Source organism: Grampus griseus, assembly GCF_964374135.1.
Source record: "Grampus griseus genome assembly, chromosome: 14".
Classification (NCBI taxonomy): domain Eukaryota; kingdom Metazoa; phylum Chordata; class Mammalia; order Artiodactyla; family Delphinidae; genus Grampus; species Grampus griseus.
In genome coordinates, this window is record NC_139008.1 from 67,570,255 (window position 1) to 67,595,394 (window position 25,140).

At 51.1% G+C, this 25,140-nt stretch overlaps 1 protein-coding gene across 1 annotated transcript in view; it reads right to left on the bottom strand.

Moving 5' to 3' along the window:
• Nucleotides 1-16,954, bottom strand: part of TGM2 (transglutaminase 2) — a 33,252-nt gene extending 16,298 nt beyond the window's left edge. Inside the window, exons 1-5 of the mRNA XM_082670506.1 lie at nt 16,862-16,954; nt 13,211-13,390; nt 7,109-7,351; nt 3,365-3,483; nt 577-705 (exon numbers count right to left, since the gene is read on the bottom strand). Of these exons, the coding sequence (XP_082526632.1) occupies nt 577-705; nt 3,365-3,483; nt 7,109-7,351; nt 13,211-13,390; nt 16,862-16,871 (681 nt within the window). The 5' untranslated portion in view covers nt 16,872-16,954. The remainder of the gene's footprint in view (nt 1-576; nt 706-3,364; nt 3,484-7,108; nt 7,352-13,210; nt 13,391-16,861) is intronic.
• Between the last annotated feature and the right edge of the window lie 8,186 nt (nt 16,955-25,140).

The window sequence follows — 25,140 nt, forward strand, 5'->3', positions numbered from 1 at the left end:
ACCAGCCCCCCTTTTGCTCCTCAAACCTGCCACAGCCGCCCCTCCTCAGGGAGCCTTTGCACAAGCTGTCCCCTCTGCCTGGGATGCTCTTATCCTCCCAGTTACTACGTCAACTCGGGACTCATCACTCAGGGAGGTCCCCCAGCCCCTTGCTGGGGTTAGGCCCTGTGTCAGACACTGTCACACATCTGGCCCCTTTGGCGAGTGCATCGTAATTTATGACTGTGCACTCATGTGATACTGTGGTTCCGCCTGTCTCCTCCCACACACACCCTAGAACGGAAGCTCTATGAAGTTAGAGACCATTCATGTCTTACACCTGCTTTTCCCCGGTGCCTAGGATGTGGGTGGCACTTGACGAATGCTTGCTGGATGGGTGAGTGAATGAATGAATGAATGGATTGCTTTGAGGGACCACATGGCATTACCCGCATTTGTACCTTGTCTCTCCAAATACAAGGTCTCCTAGCTGGAACTCACCCATCTCCTGGGTTCCCCCACCGTGCCCAGCGCGGGGCCTGGCCTCCATCATCACAGTAAGGGAGGGCCCCTGGGGCGGGCCTGCTACTCACTCACCATGGCGCTCACCACCCGGCCCACGTAGACTGGACTGCTGCGGCGGGAGCAGTCGCGGCCAGCGTTCCTCAGGAACTTGGGGTTGACGTCCAAGAGCATCAGGCAGATGTCCAGAATCCCGTCTTCAAACTGTGTCAGAGGAAACAAGGGGAGGATGAGGGAGCTGAGAAGTCACCTCCTCTGGGAAGCCTGCCTTGAAGTCCAGCAGTTGTGGGACCCCTCTGCTGTCTCACACAGCAGATCAGAGGCTCGGGCTGGGTCTGTCACATCTCTGTAGTGCCAGCTTTTCCTGGCCCAGGAAAGGGGGGATGAGGTGGGACAATGACTGAGTGTGTGAGAAAGGGGGAGGGGGTGTGACTGCATCCAGGCTGGGGGGTCCTGGGAACTTGGAGTAGAGCCCAGAGTGAAAAGCCCAGCGTCCCTGGAGCTTCCCTCCCCTCCGACTCACCTCAGGCCCAGCCACTGCACTCCCCCACCACCACGTCTTCACTTCCCTCAAGCCTGACTCACCCTGCAGAGCTGATGAGCCTCCCCTCCTTCCCCATCCTATCGCCACACACCGTTCGGATTGGAACCAAAGTATAGACTGTAAAGAAGTAAATCTAATCTCATCACTCCTGTTTCCACTGCACCCAGAGTAAAATCTAGACTTTTCCCTGTGGCCTGCAAGGCCCATTAAGATCTGTGTCCCATAGAGAACAAACGTATGGACGCGGAGGAAGGGAGGTGGTGGTGGGATGACTTGGGAGATTGGGATTGACATATATACACTAATGTGTATAAAATCGATAACTAATAAGAACCTGCTGTATAAAAAATAAATAAAATTCAAAAAAAACCGATCTGTGTCCCACCCCATCTTTGACCTCATCTCTCACCGCTCTCACCCATACTCATTCTGCTCCAGGCTCACTGCCTCAGGACCTTTGTACTTGCTATTTCCTTTGCTTGGAATGCTCTTCCTGCCTCTCTCTGTGTGACGCACACCTTCTCATCCTTGCAACTCAGATGTTATGTTTTTCAAAATCTCTCCTTGTCACCTTTCATTGGACGACCCATCCGTCACGTTCAAGAGCTCTCCTATCTGCCCCCTGCTCCCCGTCTCTGTGGTCTTGTCCCAAACCAGGCCTTATCGCAGGTCTCCCTCCATGACACAGAATAGCCCTCCCTGGCTTGAACCATTCATCTTGTGGCTCCCTATTGCCATCTGCCTGACATTCAGGGCTGTTCACAACCTGAACACTGCTGACTTCTCCCACGTCATCTCCTGGGGCCCCTTCTCATATAAGTGCTCCCCAAACTGTAACATACTTCTTAGGTACATAAACTTTCCCACCTCTGAGCTTCGGCTCATGCTGTTCCTTTGGCTTGGAATACCAGGCACCCACCTCTTCCAAAGCTCAGCTCAAATTCTGCCTACTTCAGGAACTGCCTGATTCCCTTCCTTCCTTTAGGTCTTATCATCCTGGCTAGTGATGACTTCCGGAAGTTTGCAAGGCCATGTCCCACGGCCCCGCACAACCTGGACACAGACCAGCAACTCAGAAAATGAAAGGGAGGAGTGAGCTTTGTTCTGTCTCTCAGGGGAGAATACAGAGCCCTGGGAAATAAGAGCCAATTCATTTTTTGATGTATTTTATGCATCACAGTCATATGACCATTTCATTTACATCCCACAGAGGGCTACAGGGTTTCTGCAGTTATTTGGAGGCAGACAGTTTTACGATTATTATCCCCAATATTCAGAAGAGGAAACTGAGGCCAGAGCCCCAGATCTCAGGGATCATCCTATGATCCCAGGGCAGGACTCTCTAGTCCTGAACATGGAGCCTGATCCAGGGGCTGCTAAGAGAAATCTCAAGGTGAACCCTACCCCAGGAGGCCAACACCCACTAATACACCAGGAGGTTGAAGGGCGAGGGGTGTGATGGTTCTTGCTTCATGAGTTTTCTCAGCAATATCTCAAGAATTTTTATGGGATGCTGGATAGTAGAGGAAATAAGAGTATTGATTTGGAGAACCAGCCCGGGCTGGCCTGCTGAAAGAGGAGGAATCACATGGTACAGTGATGAGCCAACCAGCTCAGCCTAGACAGCCATGTCCTGGTTGGCCCATAGATTTATGAGAAATAATGAATGATTGTTTTTTCAAGCCTCCAAGTTTTGGACTTGTTTGTTAGTCAGCAGTAGCTAGCTGATACAACAGTGATTCTCAAAGTATCACTGGATCAATAGCATCAGCATCACCTGAGAACTTGTTAAAAATGCAAATTCTCAGCCCACACCCAGACCTACTGTATCAGAAACTAGGGCTGGGACCCAGGAACTTGTGTTTTAACCCATTTTTTTAGGTGATTCTGACATATATTCGAGTTTGTGAACCACTGATCTAGATAATGGTTTAAAGCCCCTCTCAGCACATGCCTAGCATATCGTAAGCTTCCTCCAGTGCTGCCCATTATTTTGATATATGGCCTTGAATGTTCCCCTTCTCCCTCATGGAGCACCTGCCAGCCCCACAACTCTCAAAGGCCCTCCTATTCTTTTCCACCTTGAATCCAGAGCTGCTGCTCCCACAGTGGAAAGGGCCACCCTTTGCTGTGTGACCTCAGGCTTGGCCTGGGCCCTCTCTAAGCCTCTAGCCATTTCAGGGCCCTTGAATCTTTGACAGCATGGTGTGGGTGACTCAGACCTGCTCACACTTCTGACTTTGATTTTGACTGTCTCAGACCCAGGACCTAGTACACGGTGGGCCTAAGATGGCTGGGAGGGGCAGGGTGTGGCCTTACCTGCCCAAAATTCCAGGGTATTCTATTGATGAACTTGGCTGAGCCCTGGTAGATGAAGCCCTGTTGGGTGAGGACGTACTCCCGCCGCTCCTCTTCTGAGTCCAGGTACACAGCGTCCGCTGTGGGTGAAAAGGAAAGGGCCTCAACTCAAGGTCTGGCAAGGCCCAGGTTCCCCACAGACATGGCAGCCGGGGTGCCAACTCCCCAGGGCCAGGTCAGTTTCTCAGAGGCCTTTCTCTCTTTTAATCAGAAAAACTAGTCATTAATTAATAATCCCATATCAGTGAGATAAGGTATTATCAGTGACAACAATGTCTGTCTTTTATCCGACACTTGGCATGTGCCAGGACCCATGATAAATGTATGACATATATTAACTTGTTTAATCTCTACAAAAGCCCCATGTGGAAGGGATCCTTGGAAGCCCCATTTTACAGATGGCAAAACTGAGGCTCAAGAATATATTACAGATGGGAAAACTGATGCCAAAACAAGGGACAGGCACACTCGCTGGGCCACGAGTCAGGAACCCCCTAGCTCTGAGTCTCCTTTGCTGTGTGACCCTGGGCAGGTCACTTCTTCTCCTGCCACCTGACTGTGTTCCCTAAGAGTAAAATGTGATCCCAGATCTGAAAGGTGCTTTGCAAGCTAAAGCCCTGAGCCAGTGCGAGGAAGGAGCCTCATTCAGGTGGAGAGAAAGCCGAGAAAGTGTCACTGCAGCTCAGGGGAGGAGGGTCCTTGTCCAGCTTGGGGGGTCCGCTGGCATCTGAAGGTTGCCTGGATGACATTCTAAGCAGAGGACCAGAGAGAGCAGAGGTGCGCCTGCTGGAAGACGCAGGGCACTTAGTTCCCTGTGGCTAGTGACGACAGAAAAGGGCCTGGGGCAGTGGGGCCAGATGACTGGAAGGCAAAGGTTAGCCTGGCCTTTCTAATCCTCACTTCACAAGTGAAGAAATTGAGGCTGGGAAGGGGAATTCCAGAGCCATGGTATGACTTTGGTCGGCTCTGGGCATTTTTGCCTCCGTGGGCTCCTTCCTCCACAAAAAAATAAAAAAACAAAAATATATTTTATGACTGCATTGGTATAATGATGAACATATTAATATTATATGTTAAAACACATTCTCTGGCCTGAACATTCATTTTGTTTCTTCTGATTTTAAAAGAAATTAACACATTTTCATGGGTCCCTAAAAGTATGGCGGGCCCAGGCAGCGTGCCTACTGAAATCAGCTTGGGGAAACATGCCCAGTGCCTGGGATGAAGCTGCCCGGCCCCTCAGACCCCTGGGCTCCCTACAGCGACCAGCAACTTTACAGCTTGGAGGAAGCAAACGTGAAAGTGGCTGGGTGTCTTCTGCGTCCTGCCCTGTGGCTCTGAAGATTGTGCAATAAACATCAGCCTTCAGATAAATAAACTATGTGGCTGTAAATCAGTGGCAGCACGGGAGGAAGAATTTAAAGAAGGCAAAGCCCACGGTACTTTCTCATCCAGTGAAGGTGTCAGCACATGTTGAATTGTCCCCACCGCAGCCCAGGAAGCTGGGACTATGATGTCCCCGCTCAGGTCTCTAGCTGGTAAAGGTGGAGGCCTTGGGGCCGCTAGATCCCGACCCCAACCATGTTGGAGCTCAGGGATGGGAGGCCCCCAGGTCACGGGCAGATCCCCCCTCCCCCCAGAGGGAGAGCAGTTTCCTCCCCTAGTGTGCCCAGCACCACTGAGCCCAACTTCCTGCCTCCGCATCACCGGTTCCCGGCCTAGGATGTGGGTCCCTTTAGTCACTGTGCTGCTTGGCTGACTGTCAGGGAGGAGGCCAGGACACAGGAAGGGGACATACCCCAGACCCTCACTCCCCGTTCCCTGAACTCTGAAACCCCACGGTGTTGGGGTCGGGGAGGGGCACTGCCACGTTCCTGCCCTGCGGGCAGGGTTGCCAACTAGCTGTAAGTTCACATTGACTGAAATCAAAATGAGTGGACAGTGGGTCCAGCAAGGCCACTTCTGTCCTGAGAAACCATTCCGTGTGGCCACAGGGCATGTGATCAAGGGTGTTCCTCCCTCTGATAAGCCACAGGGGATCAACTCATGCCTGTGGGTGGGAGCCAGACTAATGAACCATCCACCCGGCAAGACCCAGGGCACTCCCAGCTCTTAAGAAAGATGAGCAGATGTCTGCAGACTGATGCAGAAAGAGCCTCAAGATGTACAGTAGAGGGAGAAAAAAACCAACCCAAGTTGTGGGCTGATGGATATGGTAAGATTCTTTTATGTTTAAGAAAGACAGGGAAACCCATAATGCAGTGAGGTCTTGTACAACATGATGAATGTAATTAACACTGCTGTATGTTACATGTGAAAGTTCTTAAGAGAATAAATCCTAAAAGTTCTCAACACAAGGAAAAAATTTTTTCTATTTAATTTTGTATCTATATGAGATGATGGATGTTCATTAAACTTGTGATAATCATTTCACGATGTACATAAGTCATCGTGTACAGTCATTATGCTGTACACCTTAAGCTTATACAGTGCTGTATGTCAATTATACCTCAATAAAACCGGAAGGAAGAAAAGATACAGTGACTTCTCCAGGCACATACATTGGAATCTAAGGAGATAACCCCCCCAAAGACATCTAATAATGGTGTTTCCCAAGGAAGAGAGTCAAGGGGGGCTTGTCTCTCTGTAGTGCTTGAAGCTTTTATAGAGAGGGTGTTCTCATGTCTTACTGTTATAATTAGAAATAAAAGCGAAAGTATGTAAAAGAGAAAATTTAAAAATCTTTCTGTTCAAATAAAATGCCCCAAAATGGAGAAAAAAGAAAGAAAGAAAGAAAGCAGTGGCCTAGTAAGAAGCTGGTTGTCTTGATGCTGGAGAGGCCAGAATTTCTGCCCTGGGCCCCAGGCTTTGAGGAGGGACAGCCCATTCCCAGCTGGCCCCACCCACAAGGCCTCTCTCTCTGCTGGGCTCCGTAGCAGCAGGAAGGAAAGAGAGCCCACTGTCTTGTAAGTCACATGCGGAAACTGAGGAAGGCCTGTGGCGCGCCCCTGTCTCCTCCCATCTGCTCGAGATAGACTCAGCCCTCTCCCGGACTCTCTAGTTTTGTCCAGCATCGCCCACTTGCTTCTTGAAGGACCTGCCTAAAACCACTTATCTCTGAGCCTCAGTTTACCGTCTGTAAAACGAGGATGCTAACCTCTCCCCCTGGGGATTGTTGAGAGCCATCACTGAAAGAGTGCATAAGGAGGCACTTAGGTGACCAAACTGCTCCTGCCCACCTCTCCTGGGTACCCCGCCCCTCCACCTCCCTGTTTCCCTTCCCCAAGCCAGTCTGGTGGGATTTAAAACAGAGCCCCACGGAACAGAACCAGGCGTAAAGCCGCGGCCCTGGGCATCCATTGGGCAGCCCTTTCCTGAACGGGGCTCCTGAACCCGGGCCACCTCCAGGCCCAGCTCACAGTGCCAGGGCCTCAGACACGGGGTGAGATCCCTTCGTAGCTACGTAGGCTGGGGCAAGTCATTTTGCTTCCGCAAGTCTGTCTCCTCCTCTGTAAATGGGAATAATAATGAGTTCCGACATCACGAGGTCTTTGGGAGGCTGGAGCACGGAACTGTATAGAGCAGGCCTCATTCAATTCAATTGCATGTCTCTTCCGCCCCATCCCCCCACCCTCAGTGGTTCCCATGGGTGGGTCCAGCCCTGCCCATCTCCACACCCTGCCCCGCGGATGAAGCGCAGCTCACCTGGGCACCAGGCATTGAAGAGCAGGGTGAAGTGACCCAGCACGAAGCTGGAGCCCTGGTAGCCAGTGGAGGCCTCCAGGCTGAGGCGGTACAGGCCAATGGGGGAGCTGGCTGGGGTGCGGAGCTGCAGCGAGAGGGCACTGTCCTGCTGGTCCACCACTGTGGCCGCCCAGGCACCCTCCTCCACAGCATCGGACAGCCCGAAGCGGGCCTTGGTCCTGGCATCCTCGCTGGGGGCTGGGCCTGCAGAGGGAGAAAGCAGGGGCCGTGAGCCAGGGGTGGTGAGGGGGGGTGAGCGCCAGGGCTGGCAGGAGCAGAGCACATGTCTGGGGTCCCCTGGGCCTGGGTTTGAGGCCTAGTTCTGTCACTAACCATTGAGGGAACTTTGGGGACAGGTTTCATCTCTCTGAGCCTCAGCTTCTTCATCTGTAAAATGGGGATCAGACCCCAAAAATGTGCAGGATGGTTTTGGGGGAATACGTGAAAATGTGCAGGCGCACAGCACGCCCTCAGTCTCCTAGGAGGTTCCTCCTGGGAGAGGGGACAGCGTGGCCTGGGACAGGGTCACAGTCACACTGCTCTGGACTGGCGTGACTTTGGGGAAGACCATTCTCTTCTCTGGGCTCAGTTTGCCCATCTGTAACATGGACAGGAATTAGGCAAGATACTCTCCGAAGGTCCTCCTCTCCTGCCTAAATCCTTTAACTTTCAGAAAAAGAAGCCGAGACTCTGAGAAGAATGGGACCTTGGTCCTCTGATGTCCCCAGTGGGGCCTGTCTGAAAGCCTGCCTGCTCTTGGCTAGCAGAGGGTGCTGGCCAATGCAGGCCTAGGTGTCTGTCTCCCAAGGGCCCCTCCAACTTTGCCTCTGTACCTCCGTAGGCAGCCACGAAGAGCCAGAACTACCCCTCGCCTCCCTACAGCCTTTTACACTTTACAAAGCACCTTGGCACTTCCTGCTTCTCCCAAGACCCCTTGCACAGGAGGGAAAACTGAGGCTCAGAGAGAAGGGCTCTCCCAAGAACATCCCAGGGGTCTGCAGCAAAGCTAACATCTGAGCCCACATCTCTAGGCCCTGGGCTGCCCCCAAGGTGCCTCTCATTCCCAAAAGGGAGGCTCCCTAGTGGGGGGGTTTCAGGGCTCAGTGTGGTGACAGCCTGTCCTGAACTAGCTCTTTTTCAGTTGGAGGGCAGGGCCTAGCCCATGTAGGCGGGTCTGAGTCATGGGGAGGGTGAGGGGTGCTGGTCACTCTTTCTGGACTTGGGCGGCAGAGAGAAGAAACAAAACCTTCTCTGCCTGGTTGGGCGGCTGCTCGGGAGGCTTTCTGTTTATTCTTGCATCTCCCTCCCTGCAGCTCTGCCCCCCCTCACTACTGACAATATGGGGCCCTGCTCACTGAGGGGCTACCTGCCAGCCCCACCCACTCCCAGGCCCAAATATAACTATGAACTAACTGGCATGACACAGGCCTCTGGGGCCCTGTCTGAGTGCCAGGAGCCAGCTGTAAGCCTTTAAATGCTCCCTGTCTTCCAGAGCCAGTATTTAGGGGAGAAGTGGGGCAGCACTGGGGCCCGAGAGCCAGCCTAGGTCTGGTTCCACCACTTAGACCCTGAGTGCTGTGTGACCTGGGCTAAGTCACCAGGCCTCTCTGATCTGCGATTTTCTCATCAAAGAAGAAAACAGGCTTAGACTACACGCCTGGAAAGGTTCGACTCCAGGTCTGAAACTGGCTCTGTGGCCTTGGACAAGCTATTTAGCTTCTCTGTGCCTCAGTTTCCTTACCTGTAAAATGGGGTCAATTGCAATACCTCCTCATAAGGTCATTGTGAGGCTCAAAGAAGGTGATGCTTGTTAAGCACATTGCAAGGTGCCTGGCACATAGTAAGTGCTCAATACATGATAGTTATTATTAATTATTGTCACTACCACCTTCTAACGCTGTTTAGAAGAATCAGTGAGAGTTTAAAGTAGTGACTAGCACATAGTAATTATGCAGTAAATATGAACTACCCCCAGCGTCATCCAAAGAGACCATATTACAAATCAGAATTCTCAGGCCAAATAACAGATTTTGAGACTGGAGTGGAATGCGGTAATTGTCTAGCTCAATTGAATCACTTCACAGATACAGAAACTGAGACCGAAAGGGGTAAAGTTGGGGAGACTATACATCCCAGTTTTCCCAGGATAGTTTCATTTTATGCCTGTGGTCCCAGCATAATTCTTTTTTTTTTTTTTACATCTTTATTGGAGTATAATTGCTTTACAATGGTGTGTTAGTTTCTGCTTTATAACAAAGTGAATCAGTTATACATATACATATGTTCCTATGTCTCTTCCCTCTTGCATCTCCCTCCCTCCCACCCTCCCTATCCTACCCCTCCAGGAGGTCACAAAGCACCGAGCTGATCTCCCTGTGCTATGCGGCTGCTTCCCACTAGCTATCTATTTTACGTTTGGTAGTGTATATATGTCCATGACTCTCTCTCGCTTCGTCACAGCTTACCCTTTCCTCTCCCCATATCCTCAAGTCCATTCTCTAGTAGGTCTGTGTCTTTATTCCTGTCTTACCCCTAGGTTCTTCATGACATATTTTTTTCTTAAATTCCATATATATGTGTTAGCATACGGTATTTGTCCTTCCCTTTCTGACTTACTTCACTCTATATGACAGACTCTAGGTCTATCCACCTCATTACAAATAGCTCAATTTCATTTCTTTTTATGGCTGAGTAATATTGCATTGTATATATGTGCCACATCTTCTTTATCCATTCATCCGATGATGGACACTTAGGTTGTTTCCATCTCCGGGCTATTGTAAATAGAGCTGCAATGAACATTGTGGTACATGACTCTTTTTGAATTATGGTTTTCTCAGGGTATATGCCCAGTAGTGGGATTGCTGGGTCATATGGTAGTTCTATTTGTAGTTTTTTAAGGAACCTCCATACTGTTCTCCATAGTGGCTGTATCAATTTACCTTCCCACCAACAGTGCAAGAGGCTTCCCTTTTCTCCACACCCTCTCCAGAATTTATTGTTTGTAGATATTTTGATGATGGCCATTCTGACTGGTGTGAGATGATATCTCATTGTAGTTTTGATTTGCATTTCTCTAATGATTAGTGATGTTGAGCATTCTTTCATGTGTTTGTTGACAATCTGTATATCTTCTTTGGAGAAATGTCTATTTAGGTCTCCTGCCCATTTTTGGATTGGGTTGTTTGTTTTTTTGTTATTGAGCTGCATGAGCTGCTTGTAAATTTTGGAGATAAATCCTTTGTCAGTTGCTTCGTTTGCAAATATTTCCTCCCATTCTGACGGTTGTCTTTTGGTCTTGTTTATGGTTTCCTTTGCTGTGCAAAAGCCTGGAAGCTTCATTAGGTCCCATTTGTTTATCCAGCATAATTCTTAATGGCACCCCTTTCATTCTCAGAAAAGACTCTGTTTGGATGATCAATGATCTGGTCTCCATGGTAACGGCCTGGGCCAGGTACCATAGCCACCATCACTATTGATACATCACCCTCAGGGACAGGCCAGGAAACACATTTCCCTTTCTCTCTGTCCCGCAGAAACCGTGTACATACACGCACTTACACACCCTTTTCTTCTGAGGGGTCCTGGTGGATGGGATGCGGACGGGCTGCCCCCGGCCCCACTGCTGCTCACATAAACTGGCTTAGAAAACTCCTTGGCTGCGGTTCCACGCGGTACTCTTTGTGGGGCTAGAGGCGCCACAGAGACCCCCCTGGGTAAATGGCCCTGGAGACCTGAGGGGTCCTGGCCACTACCCCGACCACGGCAGTGAGGGCCTGGGTGGGGTGGATGAGGGGAACCTTCCAGAGTCAAGCCTCCTATTAGCTGCAGAAGGCTTCTTTTCACTGCTTCAGGATGACCTCACTCTCACCCGACCCACCTTCCCAACCCTGGCCCGCCTTGGGGGGAAGCAGAGCTTTATTCCTTAACAAGGGTGGTGCTTGTCTGCTGTGGTCTGTACCCCACAGCAGAGCCTGTCTGGCCTCGAATTGTCAGGGTGAATTGCATGGCATCTGGGCATGGGTGGGGTCAGGTCACACACCCCATTTGCTGAATGACCTTCGCCAGCTCTCTCCCCTCTCTGGGCCTCAGTTTCCCTGAAGAGGTAGGACAGGCTGACCATAAGCTAGAATGTTCCAACACTAGGGCAGGGTGCCCAGGCCAGGCCCAGGGTCGGGGGCTGACCAAAGCCAGGCCTCAAGGCAGAAAGCTCCGCTTCCTGGTATTGTTTCTCAGCTTCCCCAGCCCACAGGAGGGTCTTGGTAGCTCAGACAGGGAGGCCGAGTGCACCCAGAGATACAGTGCCTTCTGTGGCTGCCCCGGGGGCTGTGGACGTTACCAGGGCAGGTTGGCTATGATTTGAGATAAGTTGGCAGAGACTGGAGAACAGAGATTAGTTGCTGGGGTAAGAAGGTCAGCTGCCTGCCTCCCCCGTGGCCCCAACCCTGAACTTGGGGCCTCGTGACCTAGTGTCAGGCTACCTAGACAAATGGAGAAGAAGGAGAAAGAAATTCGGACACCTTGAAAGTGAAAGAAGGAAAAAGAGATGGGAAATACCCAAGTTGGCAGTTCATCGACCATCCATTTCACAGAGGAATAAACTGAGGCCGGCAGGCACTTGTGGTGAACAAGTAAATGTCCCTGCTCTCAGATCACATCAATGAAAAGCCTCAACTCTAGGGTCAGGGTTTCAATCCTGCTGTGTCCCTAACTTACTGTGTGACCTGGGCAAGTAACTTGACCTTTCTGAGTCTCAGAGTTCTCATCTGTAAAATGGGTGTTAGTTATGCTTCCAGAACAGAAGGATTCAGGATGAGTATGCATACACCATAGATGTGATTTTCATCAAGCCAAGCCTGACACTTCTCAGGGCACCACACCCAGCCCTTAACTGCCATGGATTCAGCCTTCCACTTTACAGAGGGGGAAACTGAGGCTGGAAAGATCAGAGACTTGCAGGAGGCCCCTCAGATTTATTGGAAGAACCCCAAGGATGCTGGGTATGTGTGTGGGGGGGTGCCCTGGCTAGTAGGTGTGTTCCTGCCAGAAGGGAAGGGGGAGGAAGGAAAGGGATGAAGGGGATATCCGTGGCCGGTCTGCAGGCACTGTGATAAGCTTTATCAAACGGCCTCCCAGGTAGTACGGGCCTCAGCCTGCTTGCTCTCTGGCCTCAGAGACCTCAGAAAGAGCTAGAGCTCACCTTTCCCACACTTGGGCCAGAGTCCCAGCCAGGCGGCCCCTCTCTGACCTCAAGGGAGTGGTTCCCATCAGAAGCCAAACCCAGGGATTTGACATTTAAGGCCACTTTCCTGGGAATAGCAAAGAAGACTGGACACTGGGCATCTGGGGATGGGGTGGTTGGGGCCTCAATGTCCCTTCATCCATCACTGGAGTCCCTGGAGCAAGACCAGCAAACAGCTGCTAACATCTGCAGAGCACTCCTTCATGTCAGGCCCTTCTCACCTAACTACCTTCCACCAGGAGCGCTTTACCTCAGAGAGGCTAAGCAACTTGCCCAGGGTCACACAGCGGGTAGGCAGTCTGGTCCACACCAGAACCCAGGTCTGTCTGTCCAGCTCCTGAGCCTGAGGCAGCCTCCCAAGGCTTAGAGAAAGAACCAGGGGAACATAAAACTGCCCACTCAGAGGGCTGGAGCAGCTGGGGTTCTCTCCACCAACCAGACCCTCTTTGGGCCTGATCCCAGAGGCTTCATCAGGTTGCGTGGGTTTGCGGGGGTGACTGTTGATAAGAACTGGGAAGTTGTTCTCATGTGGGAAAAGGCAGGCAGGACCTTGATGGACCCGTGTGGCGGCAAACCTCCCCCTCAACCCTGGTGACAACAGGTTGTCAGGAACCCAGGCGTCCAGAAGCACAGACTTATCTACAAGACTGAGGGCCTGCGGAGACATCTCTGCACTCTCTGGCCTCAGTTCCCTCATCTGTAAAATGGGTTATGACTGCTGGGAATTTCTCAGGGGGTGAAGAGGAACGGCGTCACCTGTCCCATGGTCTGTCAGGGGACAACGAAACCACAGAACAGGGAGGTGCGGGCGTGGGACTCACCAGTCACGGCACAGAAGGTGAGGCTGTCCACGCCGGCCTCGTAGTTTCGGCCCTCGAAGTGCAGCGTCAGCCAGAAGGGCTGGCCCCGTCGCACCACCAGCTTCTCCCTGCACAGGTCAGCCGTGTGGTGGTCACGGCCATTGGCCTCCAGCTCCAGGTCACACCTCTCCAGAACAAGATCTGTGGAGACAGATCTTGAGCCGTGGTTCCATCCCTCAGCCAGCTGTGAGCCCTGAGCTCCCTGGACGTGAGGGGTTCAGGGCGCCCCCCGGGAGCCAGCCTTCCCAATCCCCACCCGCCCTGTCCCCCAGGGGCTAACTGGGCCTGAATCTCCCCGACTCTTTTTTTTTTTTTTGGCCATGCTGCGCGGCTTGCAGGATCTTAGTTCCCAGACCAGGGATTGAACCTGGGCCCACTGCAGTGGAAGCCCAGAGTCCTAACCACTGGACCGGTGGGGAATTCCCTCCCCAGCTCTTAATCACAGGTTGCGTGCACTGCGGCAAGTGGGGAAGCTTTGCACCTCCCAGCCGTGGACCCTCAGGCAACTCAGCTTTTCTGGGCCTCACTTTTCCCCATGTGTCCACAGGTGGGGACAGCAGGACCCACCTAACAGGGCTGTGGTGAGCCATTTAGCCCGGTGCTCGGCTCATAATAAATGCCTACTGAACACGAGCTAGTCTATTGTGATTGGAGGGCTCTTTTGGTAAAAAGGGGGGTGGTGTTCGGTATCGATTAATTACACAGGCTTTGCCTTTTAGGTTCAATTTCCGATTTCCAGAAAATACAGAGGACTGAGGAAGATGTAAACACAGAACCAGGAAGCAATCCACAAAATTCATACTCTGGGAAACTATAGGTAAAGTATTTGGTTTCTTTAACCAATAAATTACAAAAAAAAAAAAAAACCCAGAAAAGACAAGAAAAAAAAGTTGAAGGGATAACCTATAGACTAAGAGAAACCTAAAACACATTACAACCCACTGTGCTGTGTGACGCTTATTTGGATTTTGATTTTAAAAACTATTTATTACATGCATGAGGCAATTAGAAATTTGAATACTGATGTATAATGGTGATATTAAGGAATTTTTAATTTGTTTATGTCTAAAAAGGAGTCCTTATTCTTTGGAGAGATATATTGAAATATTTACGGATGAAATGATGTGATGCCTGGGATTTGTTTCCAAATAATAGGTTGTGGGGTGTGAGGGCAGGAGGCAACAGTAGCCATAAGTTGGTGGTAGTTGGGACCAGGTGACGAGAACATAGGCATTTATTCTACTGTTCTCTTTACTTTTATGTATGTTCATTATTCTCCATAATATAAATTTGTTTCAATGACAGAGGTTTTGGAGTCTTCTGGACCTGAGTTTCAGTTCTGCTGTGCCGCTGTGTGATCCTGGGGAAGGTGTCTCTCCCTCTCTGTGCCTCCTTTACTGAAGCATCAAAGGGCTGCTGTGAGGTCTAGCAGAAGACACCCTTTCCCCGGGGCCGAGCCCAGGGCAAAAGTTTGATACGTGAAAGTTCTCTTTTCCCATATTTTCAGAGGGAGCTGAAGACCAGGGGAGGGACTGGGGTGATGGGAGAGTGAGGGTCAAATCTCATAAACCTTGGCAAGTTCAATCTGACCTAATCAAGGTCAAGATTAGGGGGACCGTAGGGTGATAGGAGTGGGCAAGGGAGATGCTCAGAATTATGGGGCCCTTAAGAGTATGTGGTCCCACTGAGGCCCAGGGGCAGGGATTTGCCAAAGTCACCCAGCAAGTGGGTCCTTCCACAGGGACATACATGCAGGTCTCCTCCCTTCCACCATGGAATAGCCCCCAAATGAGGCGCGAATTGCCCAGTAACTGCCGAGGGCTTTGACATGGATTATCTCCACTTAAACCTCACAACTACCCACCTACACAGCTACTACCACTACCTTCACTTTGTAGACAGAGACATTACGCGGCCCCAGGTCTCACGGCAAGCACAGGCTGAAACTTTGGGGTTTGAATCCAGGGCTGTAGGTTCGGGAGCCCGCACTGGTAACAACCTCACTCACAGCTCAGGATTTGTTGTCCATCCCCCTGACCCCCTCCACCCCTCCCATCCCCCGCCCACGTCCCGTGTTGTTTCAAGCCTAGGAGGAGACCTGGAGGAAGTTGAGGCCCCTGCAATCACAGCAAGAGAGACCTCCGCTAGCCACAGGGAAGAACTTCCTGCTGGCCTGTTGGGGTGAAGAAACACTGTTTTGGGAAACTTCAACTCCAGAGAGCTTAAGCAAGAAAGAGGCCACTGTTGTCCCCCTAGGAGACCTTAGGGAGATGGTCAGTCCCTGGTCTGGGGCAGATGCAGCGCTTTCTCACTCTATTGTCTGAAGAAAGATTTCCAGAAATCATGCCCAGCTCTAGAGGTGCAGAAACACTGGGGTCCAGGATCTTAGGATTTCTGCACTGAGAAAGGACCCGAGGTCTTCCAGGCCACCGGGACCCCTGTAGGAAGTGGCCACTCTGGCAGTGGGTCAGGGGGCTCATCATAATTGGCATCTCCAGAGTCCCCCAGGTCTACTGAACCCCACTCTTGGGGACAGGGTGGGAAACTGCATGGGGCACAAGTGGCCGCCTAGGTGACGCGTCACACCCAGCCCTGAGCTGGCTTTCCATGGCATGTGTTGGGGAGCCGGGTCCCAGAGAGGGACAAAGGTGGCCCGAGATCACACAGCAGGTCGGGCACGTCGGTGGTTCCCCCTGCTTGTTCCTGCTCCACGCGCCCCGGGTCCCTCTCCATGTTCGCTCTGCCCACCCTCCTTCCTGGGGGCTGCGGTGGTGCAGAGGCCACCTCCAAATGGACTTGACCCAAGAGTCAGCCAGGATGCTGAGTCCAGCAGCATTAGTACAGGCGCATCTCCCATCGTAGAAATCCCTCCTCTGAAATGGTAGCCCTGCCCGTGTGTGTGTGTGTGTGTGTGTGTGTGTAGGAAATGAATTGAGCTCCTTCTCCAGTCCTTTCACAGATGTACTGAGGACTGGCATTACTGTCCATGTTTTACAGGAGGGGAAACTGAGACTCAACCAGTGGCCAAGGACAAGGGTTGCAGAACTTGAGGGCAGGGAGGGACCTAGGAAAGCAAGTCTGCTCTCAGGCCTCTCCCCCATAGGATGCTGGGAGCTCCTCTCTGGCCCCCAAGGCCAAGGAGACAGCCAGGCTTGGGTTACACACCACCACGGACTAACCAAAACTAAGTACTTGAGCCCAGGCCAGCACCCTCTGTACAGCTTCACGCCTGGCATGCAGCAGGGAGCCAGCTCCCACTAACTGACGGAGGACAAGTGACAATGGTCTGCTAACACAGTACTTTACCGTTCATAACATGCCTTCGTGTTCCATTGCCTCATCTGATCCAGGAAGGCAGAGGTTAATGACTATGCCCTGGGGATGGGGAAGCTGAGGCCCCAAGCAGAGCCAGGACTGGGAGCCCGGCATCTCTCACCCAGCCCAGCCCACCTGTTGCGCTCCAAATCGGGGACTTAGGGATTGAGCCCAGCCCGGTCCTGACCCCCACTGCACCGGTGGGACCACAGAGATCAGGTAAGGATGGCTGGACCCGGGGCCCCTGAGCGGTTGCAGCGGCGCTGACCCTGATACTGCACTGACCCTGATACTCACCCTCGGCCATGGTCGGGTGGTGGCTGTGCTCTTCAGACCCGTGGCAGGACTCTCCAAGTGCAGACCACTAGCAACGGGCAAATGCAGAGGCTGAGACCGACGGTGAACTTATAGCCCGCTTAGGGGCGGGCTAGGGGCGGGGCCTTGCGGGAAGGCGGGGAGCTGGCGGGGAGGCGGTGTCCTGTCTGGGTCCACGCTCCTCTCCACCAGCCGGCTGGGGCGCACCCGGGGGTCAGGAGACGAGGAAGGAAGTGAAGGTTGGGCAAGGGCGCCCCCTGGGGAAACAGAGCAGGGCTGGGACGGCAGCCACGGGGACACACAGACCAGGACACCCAGACACACCTGGATACATAGAGTCAGATCTTGGGTAACAGAGACCCCTGGATACAGAAACACACACAGATACAGACACACAATTGCACCAGGACACACAGGCATACTTGGATACACAGACATGGACCCGCAGTCAGGTCAGACCCGGGATCAAGAAGACACATACACCGTCAGATAAAGATACACATGGAGCAGACACAGACACACAATCAGGGACGTAGGGTTGTGGACGCACAGAGACACAGACACACTGTGACAGATACGACAAATAAACCTGGACACACAGACACGGTGACGTAGACAGAAAATCAGATTAAAATCAGAGACATGCCTGTACATAGCCACAGCCAGACACACACGGACAGGTACCCACCAAGAACTACACACAAATAAGCAGGTGTCCGGATGCACCCAGCTCATAGACACACGGACCACACACCACCAGAGGTGGACACAAAATCAGATTGGGGCACTTACAGACACACAAAGGTGCAGATACTGGGAGACGGACACACAGACAGACATGGCCTCATGTACAAACATGCAGACACACCCACAAAGACAGACTCAACACACCTGTCTCTGTCGCAAAATCCAGAGACATCCCTCTATCTCATCCATCCCTCTATCCATCTAATCGTCCATCCATCTAATCATTCAATCATCCATCTACTCACCCATCCATCCATCCATCCATCCATCCATCCATCCATCCATCCACTTACCCCTCCCCCACTCCCTCCCTCTACTGATGATGTTCCTTCAGGTCCAGCCTGTGCCAGAAGGAAACAAAGCCAACGTCCCAGGGACTCAACCTCTGACCTCTCACTCCTAGCACCCTAGGGGATGGGGGGATCACCCATTCTTCTCCCTCTGGTCCCCCAGCCTCCTATGGTTCTTAGCCACCACAAGTCCTGAACAGGGAGGGTCCTTGGAGAGGCAGGGGCCTGTGAGCCTCCTCCAGCCCTTTTTCCAGAGTAAGTTCCATATTTATGGATGGATTAGGCTACAAAATTGGCCCCAGTTTCCATTCCTGTGTGACACAGCGCAGGGAACAAACCTGTGTTGTTTTAGTAGATGTGTGTCCCTGAGTCAAATGGACCCTGCCTGAGGTCTTAGTGAACAAACTTACAACAGTTTGGGGCCCTGCTGACCCATAAAATTGCCCAATGGGTGAACCTTGTCATTGCCCCATCTTATAGATTGTTGTAGAAACTGTTCCCTACAGCTAGCGAGAGCTGAAAGGAAGGAGTGGTGTGCATGAACGTCAGTCAAGAAGCCAGGGTTTGAGATCACACTATGTAGCCATGGGCAGGTATTTTGGCTCTCCAGGCCTCAGTCTCCCCCTCTGCAAAATGAGGAAAAGAATTCCTCCCTCACAGGCCTGGAGTAAGACTCAACCATAATAACTGAGTTTGGGCACCTAGTACATAGTGATCACTCAATAACTGGGGCCTCTGAGTTTTGGAGCAAAAATGCCATGTGTCCCAGAACCTGGCTCTGAGAGTAGGGACCTCAAAGAGAAACAGGAGGCCCGGAGACAGTCAGGCTCTGCAGAAGGAAGATTGCAGTCTCAGCGTTTCTACAAGAGTCAGACCTGCCCCACATGAAAGGATGGGTTTTGCCTTTGTCCATTCTTTTCCGTTTGGAAATGACATTTCTTCTCCACTTGGTACTAATCTCCCTTTATGACCCCCACTTGGGAGCTCCCTGGAGGGCAGGAATACACTGGAAGCTTTTTACCCATCAGGTTGTTCCTGGTGCCCTGCATGGGGCTTGGTACAGAGCCCGAGACCCGTCCCTGACCACGCCAGCTGCCGCCTCTTCTTTCCTCTTCCTGTTTCTATAGAACTATGACCACCTAAGTGATTCAGGCTCTTAAGCAATCCCAGGGCTGTCTGAGTCAGAACTGGCTTCCTAGGAGTGACAATCGATAAAGACCAGACCACAGGCTGAGCCCAAAGACCTGGATTCCAGGCCTGGTGACCAGGGGGCCCTTGCCTCACTCTGGGCCACAGTTTTCCCATCTGCTCAGGAGGGTTGGGAAACCCTGCCTTGTCTTACCTCACTGTGCAAGTAAAAATTCAAAATCATTTTACTGAGGGGGAAACTGAGGCCCAGGGAGGGTGGTTGTGAGCTCAAGGTCCCCAGACAGTGCAGGAGGTGACCCTTCATCATCCCTTACAGGGGAAGTGCAGGGCAGGGCACAGCTGAGGTCATTCCTGACTGTGTGATCCTGGGTAAATTACTAGACCTGACCAAACCTCAATCTCCTTATCTATAAAGCAGGTACAATAAGAATCACCACTTCTGGGATTTAGAGATAATGTCTGTGCAGTGGGGGACACATAGTAAGTGCTCAGTAAATGCCACCTAAAACTTTTTATGATGATGTCATCAAGAGTCAAGGCTCCCCTTCCCCCACAAAAGGGAGATTCTGACGTGCGTAGGTGAAGCAGGTTGCAAACAAGGTAGAATATTTGTATATTCTATAATATTTGGGGGTTTCTTAGAAGAACTCCCTGCCTCGTAAGTAAGTCTTGGACCCAGGGTCACTGATTGATGCCTGAACTCCCCCATTCGAGGGATCAGTCCTTCATTCCATAAGGATTTTCAGGCCTTGAGGTGGAGGCAAAGGTGAATTTTTAGAACTTTGGAATAACCCATTACCAGTCAGATATTCCGTTTAAATCTCACAATATGATTTTAGTCATTTATTTATTTATTTATTATTTTTTTTTTTTTTTTGCGGTACGCGGGCCTCTCCCTGTTGTGGCCTCTCCCGTAGCGGAGCATAGGCTCCGGACGCGCAGGCACAGCGGCCATGGCTAACGGGCCCAGCCGCTCCGTGGTATGTGGGATCTTCCTGGACCGGGGCACGAACCCGTGTCCCCTGCATCGGCAGGCAGACTCTCAACCACTGCGCCACCAGGGAAGCCCTAGTCATTTATTAAATGGGGAAACTGGGGCTCAGAGGGGTGAAGTGACTTGCCCGAGGTCACACAGTCAGTAAGTCGGGGCATGGAACTTGGGCTTGGTTCAAAAGCCTGGGCTGGCTCTTCCAGGGTTCAGAGGTCAGTCCTATCCCACACCCCCCAACCCCATTCCTGCCCACCCAGGGATGGGGTCTCAGGGGCCTGGGTCCTGTCTAATCTTACAGCTCTTGGCAAGTGAGGCCTCCAAGAGCAGTGGTCCATGCTTGTGACCCATGGGTGTCTGGTGTACTGTAGATGTTCAATAAATGTCTATGGCATGAGAGAGGGAGGGATGAGTCAGAGTAAAAGGAAGAATGGAAAGAAGGAAGGAAGGGAAGAAAAGGAAAAGGATTAAGGTTCAGAGAGGTTGGGGAAACTGCCTGAGGTTACAGCGCAGCTGGGCTCCCAAGCCCTAGCTGGGCTCCCAAGCCCTGGCTGGGCTCAGCTATTCCCTAAGGACAACGGACCCGCAGACCAGAGATGGCCCTGGATGGCTGAGCTGGGAGGGGAGGGAGGGCTGGGCGGTAGCGGGTGGGACCGTAATAAGGAAATGGTCTCAGCTTTTCTACCAGCTGGTGACTAATGGCAAATGAGCAGCGTCTAGCAGAATCCCCTGAGGTGGGAGGGGCTGAAGTAGAGGTGTTAGGACAGGGGACTTAGGGAAAATGTCAAGGGGCAGGCATGACCTTTTAGGCCCTTTGAGAGGGAGTATGGTGGGTGGCCTCTCCGAGGCAGGACCTGGGTGTCCCAGGCTGTGGGGAGCAGAGAGCAGGGCACCTGACTTGGGAGGGCCCTCCCAATGTGTCCATTTTGCAGATGGAAAAACTGACCTGGCCATGGTGTCCTCAGCTCCACCCTTACAATGTGCCCCCCTCCCAACTCCCTGCCCCCAGCACAGGGTCTCAGCCCCAACTCTGCCACTTAAGCTCTAGGGACCATGTGCACTTTAGTTCATTTCTCTGAAACTTCAGTTTCTGTTTCTGTAAAAGCAGGAATCACAACCCAGCCCTCCTGGGGCTGATGTGAGAAAGAGAGGAGGTATGGCCAAAGAGAGTCTTCTGAGAAGTGATCTGAGCTTGTTCCTCTCCTTCTGAAACCCCTGGGGCAAGGTATGAGCTCTTCAGGCATTCACGGCCCTGCAGCTCTGGCCCAGCTTACCCTCCAATCGCATCTCCCACATTTGTATCCTCCAGCCTCACCAGACACACTACCGGTCCCCAAATGCACCCTGCAATTATCTACCTCCAAGCCTTTGCTCAAGGTGTGCCGTCAGAGACGCCCTCCCCTCGTCACCTATCAAAATTTCACCCAGGCTTCACGCCCCTCCAAAGGCCACTTCTTCCTAGAGCAGGATTTCCCTTCCCTCATGCCCAGTCACTGCCCGCCTGGCTCTTAGTGGCTGCTCAATAAATGTCTGTTGAATGAATAAGTGACCTGCGGCAGAGAGAGAGAGAGACAGACAGAGAGAGAGAGAGACTTATTCAAGCTTGGGCCAGACTCAGGGGGTTACCCCAGAGCCTTGGTTGGCAGGATTTGTGGTGCCTGGGGCAGGACCAGGAGCCAGGGCATGGTGCTGGGGCATCTTTCAATTCTTGTTGCCTCCACCAGAGACGAGAGGTCAGGGCCCAACTTACTCTCCAGTCATATCTCCTACAATCCCAGGAGTAGGCAGACTCACTGCTGAGCCTCAGAGAGGGCAAATAGCTTTCTCCAGATCACACAGCAAGTTAGGGCAGAGTCAGGGTGGGGCCTCCAAACACAATAGAAAAGCAAGTCCTGGCCTGTACCTCTACTCTCAATTTTGAAAAGGTAGAAAGGTGCTTTTATTTAACTTGGTAACAGGGCATTGCGTTGTAACTGGGAATGGGGTGAGACGTGAGACTCGTACAATGGAACCAGGGTGAGTTGGTGTGGCAGGGGTTGACATGGGGTCCGAGAGCACTAGGCTGCAACCCTGCTCTCCCTCTCACTGGCTGTGTGGCCTCAAGTCTTTTTTTTTTTTTTTTTTTTTTGCGGTACGCAGGCCTCTCACTGTTGTGGCCTCTCCCGTTGCGGAGCACAGGCTCCGGACGCGCAGGCTCAGCGGCCATGGCTCACGGGTCCAGCCGCTCCGCGGCATGTGGGATCTTCCCGGACCGGGGCACGAACCCGTGTCCCCTGCATCGGCAGGCGGATTCTCAACCACTGCGCCACCAGGGAAGCCCCTGGCCTCAAGTCTTAATCTCCCATAAAAAGGGACAACTCTCCTCCACCCCCAGGCTCAGAAGAGGAGACCCAAAGACGTGAAAGCCCCTCCCAAGGAGAGTAACGTGATTCTATTATTGTTGTCACCATTATGTGGTTACAGTTCTTAACTCTCCAGACACTCCGGGGAATGGAGAGTTTTAGGATTTTGGGGGAGTGGAGTCCTGACCATTTCAGGCAGCAAGATTTGCTTTAATCATAGGAAAACCCACTTCAGACCCTTACTCACAACCAATTATCACTTACTTGGCATACAATCCTAGCAAAGGCGTAACACTGTCACGGAAGTAACAGCCCCTAAAGGTTAGACGTTAAGACATTAGGACTGGAGAGAAGAAACACTAGAGGTGGGAAGTGCCAAGAGAGAGGGAGACGGCAGAAAAGCTGCACAAGCAGGTGCAGGAGCTTTGACATTGGTAAGGTCTAGGGCCGTCTGGAGTTGGGTAAATAGTCCAGCCTCATGGAGCAATCATCAGCGGTCATGATAGTGACCCAGAGGCATCCTATGAGTAGAAGGGACTTTGTGCTCTGCCCACTGAGCCCCTGAGACACTTTTCACTCCCTCCCTGCTTCTTTTAGCAGCAGTGCAGTTCAGCTGCAAGGACACAGGTATGGGGGCTCAACACACCTGGGTTCAAAGCCAGCTCTGCCATTTACTTTCCTGTGTGTGATCTTGGCTAAGTCACAGCATTGCCAAGCCCCAGTTTCCTCATCTGTAAAATGGGTATGATAATAATCATGCCTACTTCTCAGGCTTTTTGTGAGGATTAACACCATGCCTGGTAGAGAATAAACACTCAAAAAAGGGTTATTTGACAATTAAAAAAAATGAAGTAGCGATGCATCTACAACATGGAGGAACTTCCAAACCATTACGCTCAGGAAAAGAAGCCAATCTCAGAAGACCACATATTCTGTGATTCCATTTATATGAAATGCCCAGAACAGGCAACTCCACAGAGACAGAAAGTGAAGGAGTGGTTGTCAGGGACTGAAGGGAGGGGGGATGGAGAGTGACTGCTAATGGGCTTGGGGTTTCTTTGGGAGGGTGAGGAAAATGTTCTACCATTAGATTGTGGTGGTGGTTGCACAAATATGTGAATATACTAAACACCATTGAATTGAACATTATAAATGGATGAATTTTATGGGGTGTAAGTTATATCTCAACAACATGGTTTTTTAAAATGAAAGTGGATTTAAAAAACAAAACACAAGAATAAAGCTCTGAAAGCCCTGCAAATATTGTCCCATTTTCAAATTAAACCGAAGAGAAATACTTGCACATGTGTCCAAAGGGTCTGTAAAGGGAGGGTCTTTACATCATTATTCCTTCTGGTGAAAACTGGCCACAACCTAAGTGCCCAGCAAAGGGGGATGAATTAATAAGCCATGCCTGGGAATATTATATGGCAGTTAAAAACCAGAAGAAGTAGTCCTCTGTGTATGGACAATGAAAACAATTCCAAGTCATAATGTTGAGCAAAGAAAGTAAATTGTAGGACATTACGTAGGTTATGATTCCACAAGACTGTTCATTTCCCATGAGAACAAATAAGTAAATATATGTAAAATATGTAAACAAGTATACAAAAGGAGGTTTGGAAAAATTCTCTCCAAATTGCTGACGGTGATGGGAGGAGTACTGGGGCCATAATTAGGGGGTAGGTCGTGGTGATTTAAGGTGGTTTCAGTATTTCCTGGAAGGTGGAAAATTTTTAAGAGGGTAAGTGTTTTTATGTATCCCTTTGGTAATTAAAGATTAATTTTTCAAGAGAAAAAGAATAACCTGTTTACATTTAGAATTGAGCTTTTATAAGAATAGAAATACTCCAAAATAAAGAAATTCTGGCAAAGAAGGTAGAAAAAATATAGACTGAGAAAAAAAAAAAGAAAGGAAATCTGCCCGCCGCCCTCCTCCAAAAAAGAACCAAACAAAATCCACAATCAGCCCATAAAAAAACCCCTTTGTTAGTACTGGCACAATCTTACAAAACCAAACCCAGGATCACAGCACATGAGTAAAGGAGAAATTCACAAGTGTTCCCACATCTGAAATTCGGAACTTTGAGAACGGTACACTGAGTTTCTGTTTACGTCACAATCCTGTTTATGTCTTTAAATGCTTCTGGAGCACTTAATCCCAGTGAAATCCAAGAAAGTGCTTGAAAAATTTTTACTGTGTTAAAAGGAGGGTCAGAGAGGTGAAGTGACTAGCCCAAGGTCACACAGTTTAGAACGGGCAGAGCGATTGCTCTGAAGTCCATACCTGTAATCCATACTGCTGGAACTTCATGCCAGGGGAGTTAAGCCTTGGCATGGGGGCCCGGTTAAGCCCCCCTGGCCGTTTGGGTCTGTGAAGACATGGGGGATGAACCACTGGATTCTGTAGCATTACCCTGCATCTCCCCCACTGAGGCTAGGTCATTGGTTGTGTCTGCTTGACACACCCCGCTCAGTCAATAAGGATCAAACACACTTTCTTTCTTGGAAATAAATGACTGTCTAGGGCAGTGACTGAGCTTGTCCAGCTAAATTGAACACTTGTGTGGCTGAACTAATCATTGTTTCTCCCGCCTGTTTGATGAGCCACTCAAGAGATTGCCCGAACCCAGTGTTTGTAGGTCTGAAGAAGCACTCAGCTCGACCCCATTAGTCTGAAACCCAGCTTTCACATCTGAGGGGAGTCTGCCATCACCATGTCCCATCGTCACAGAAGATGCAAGT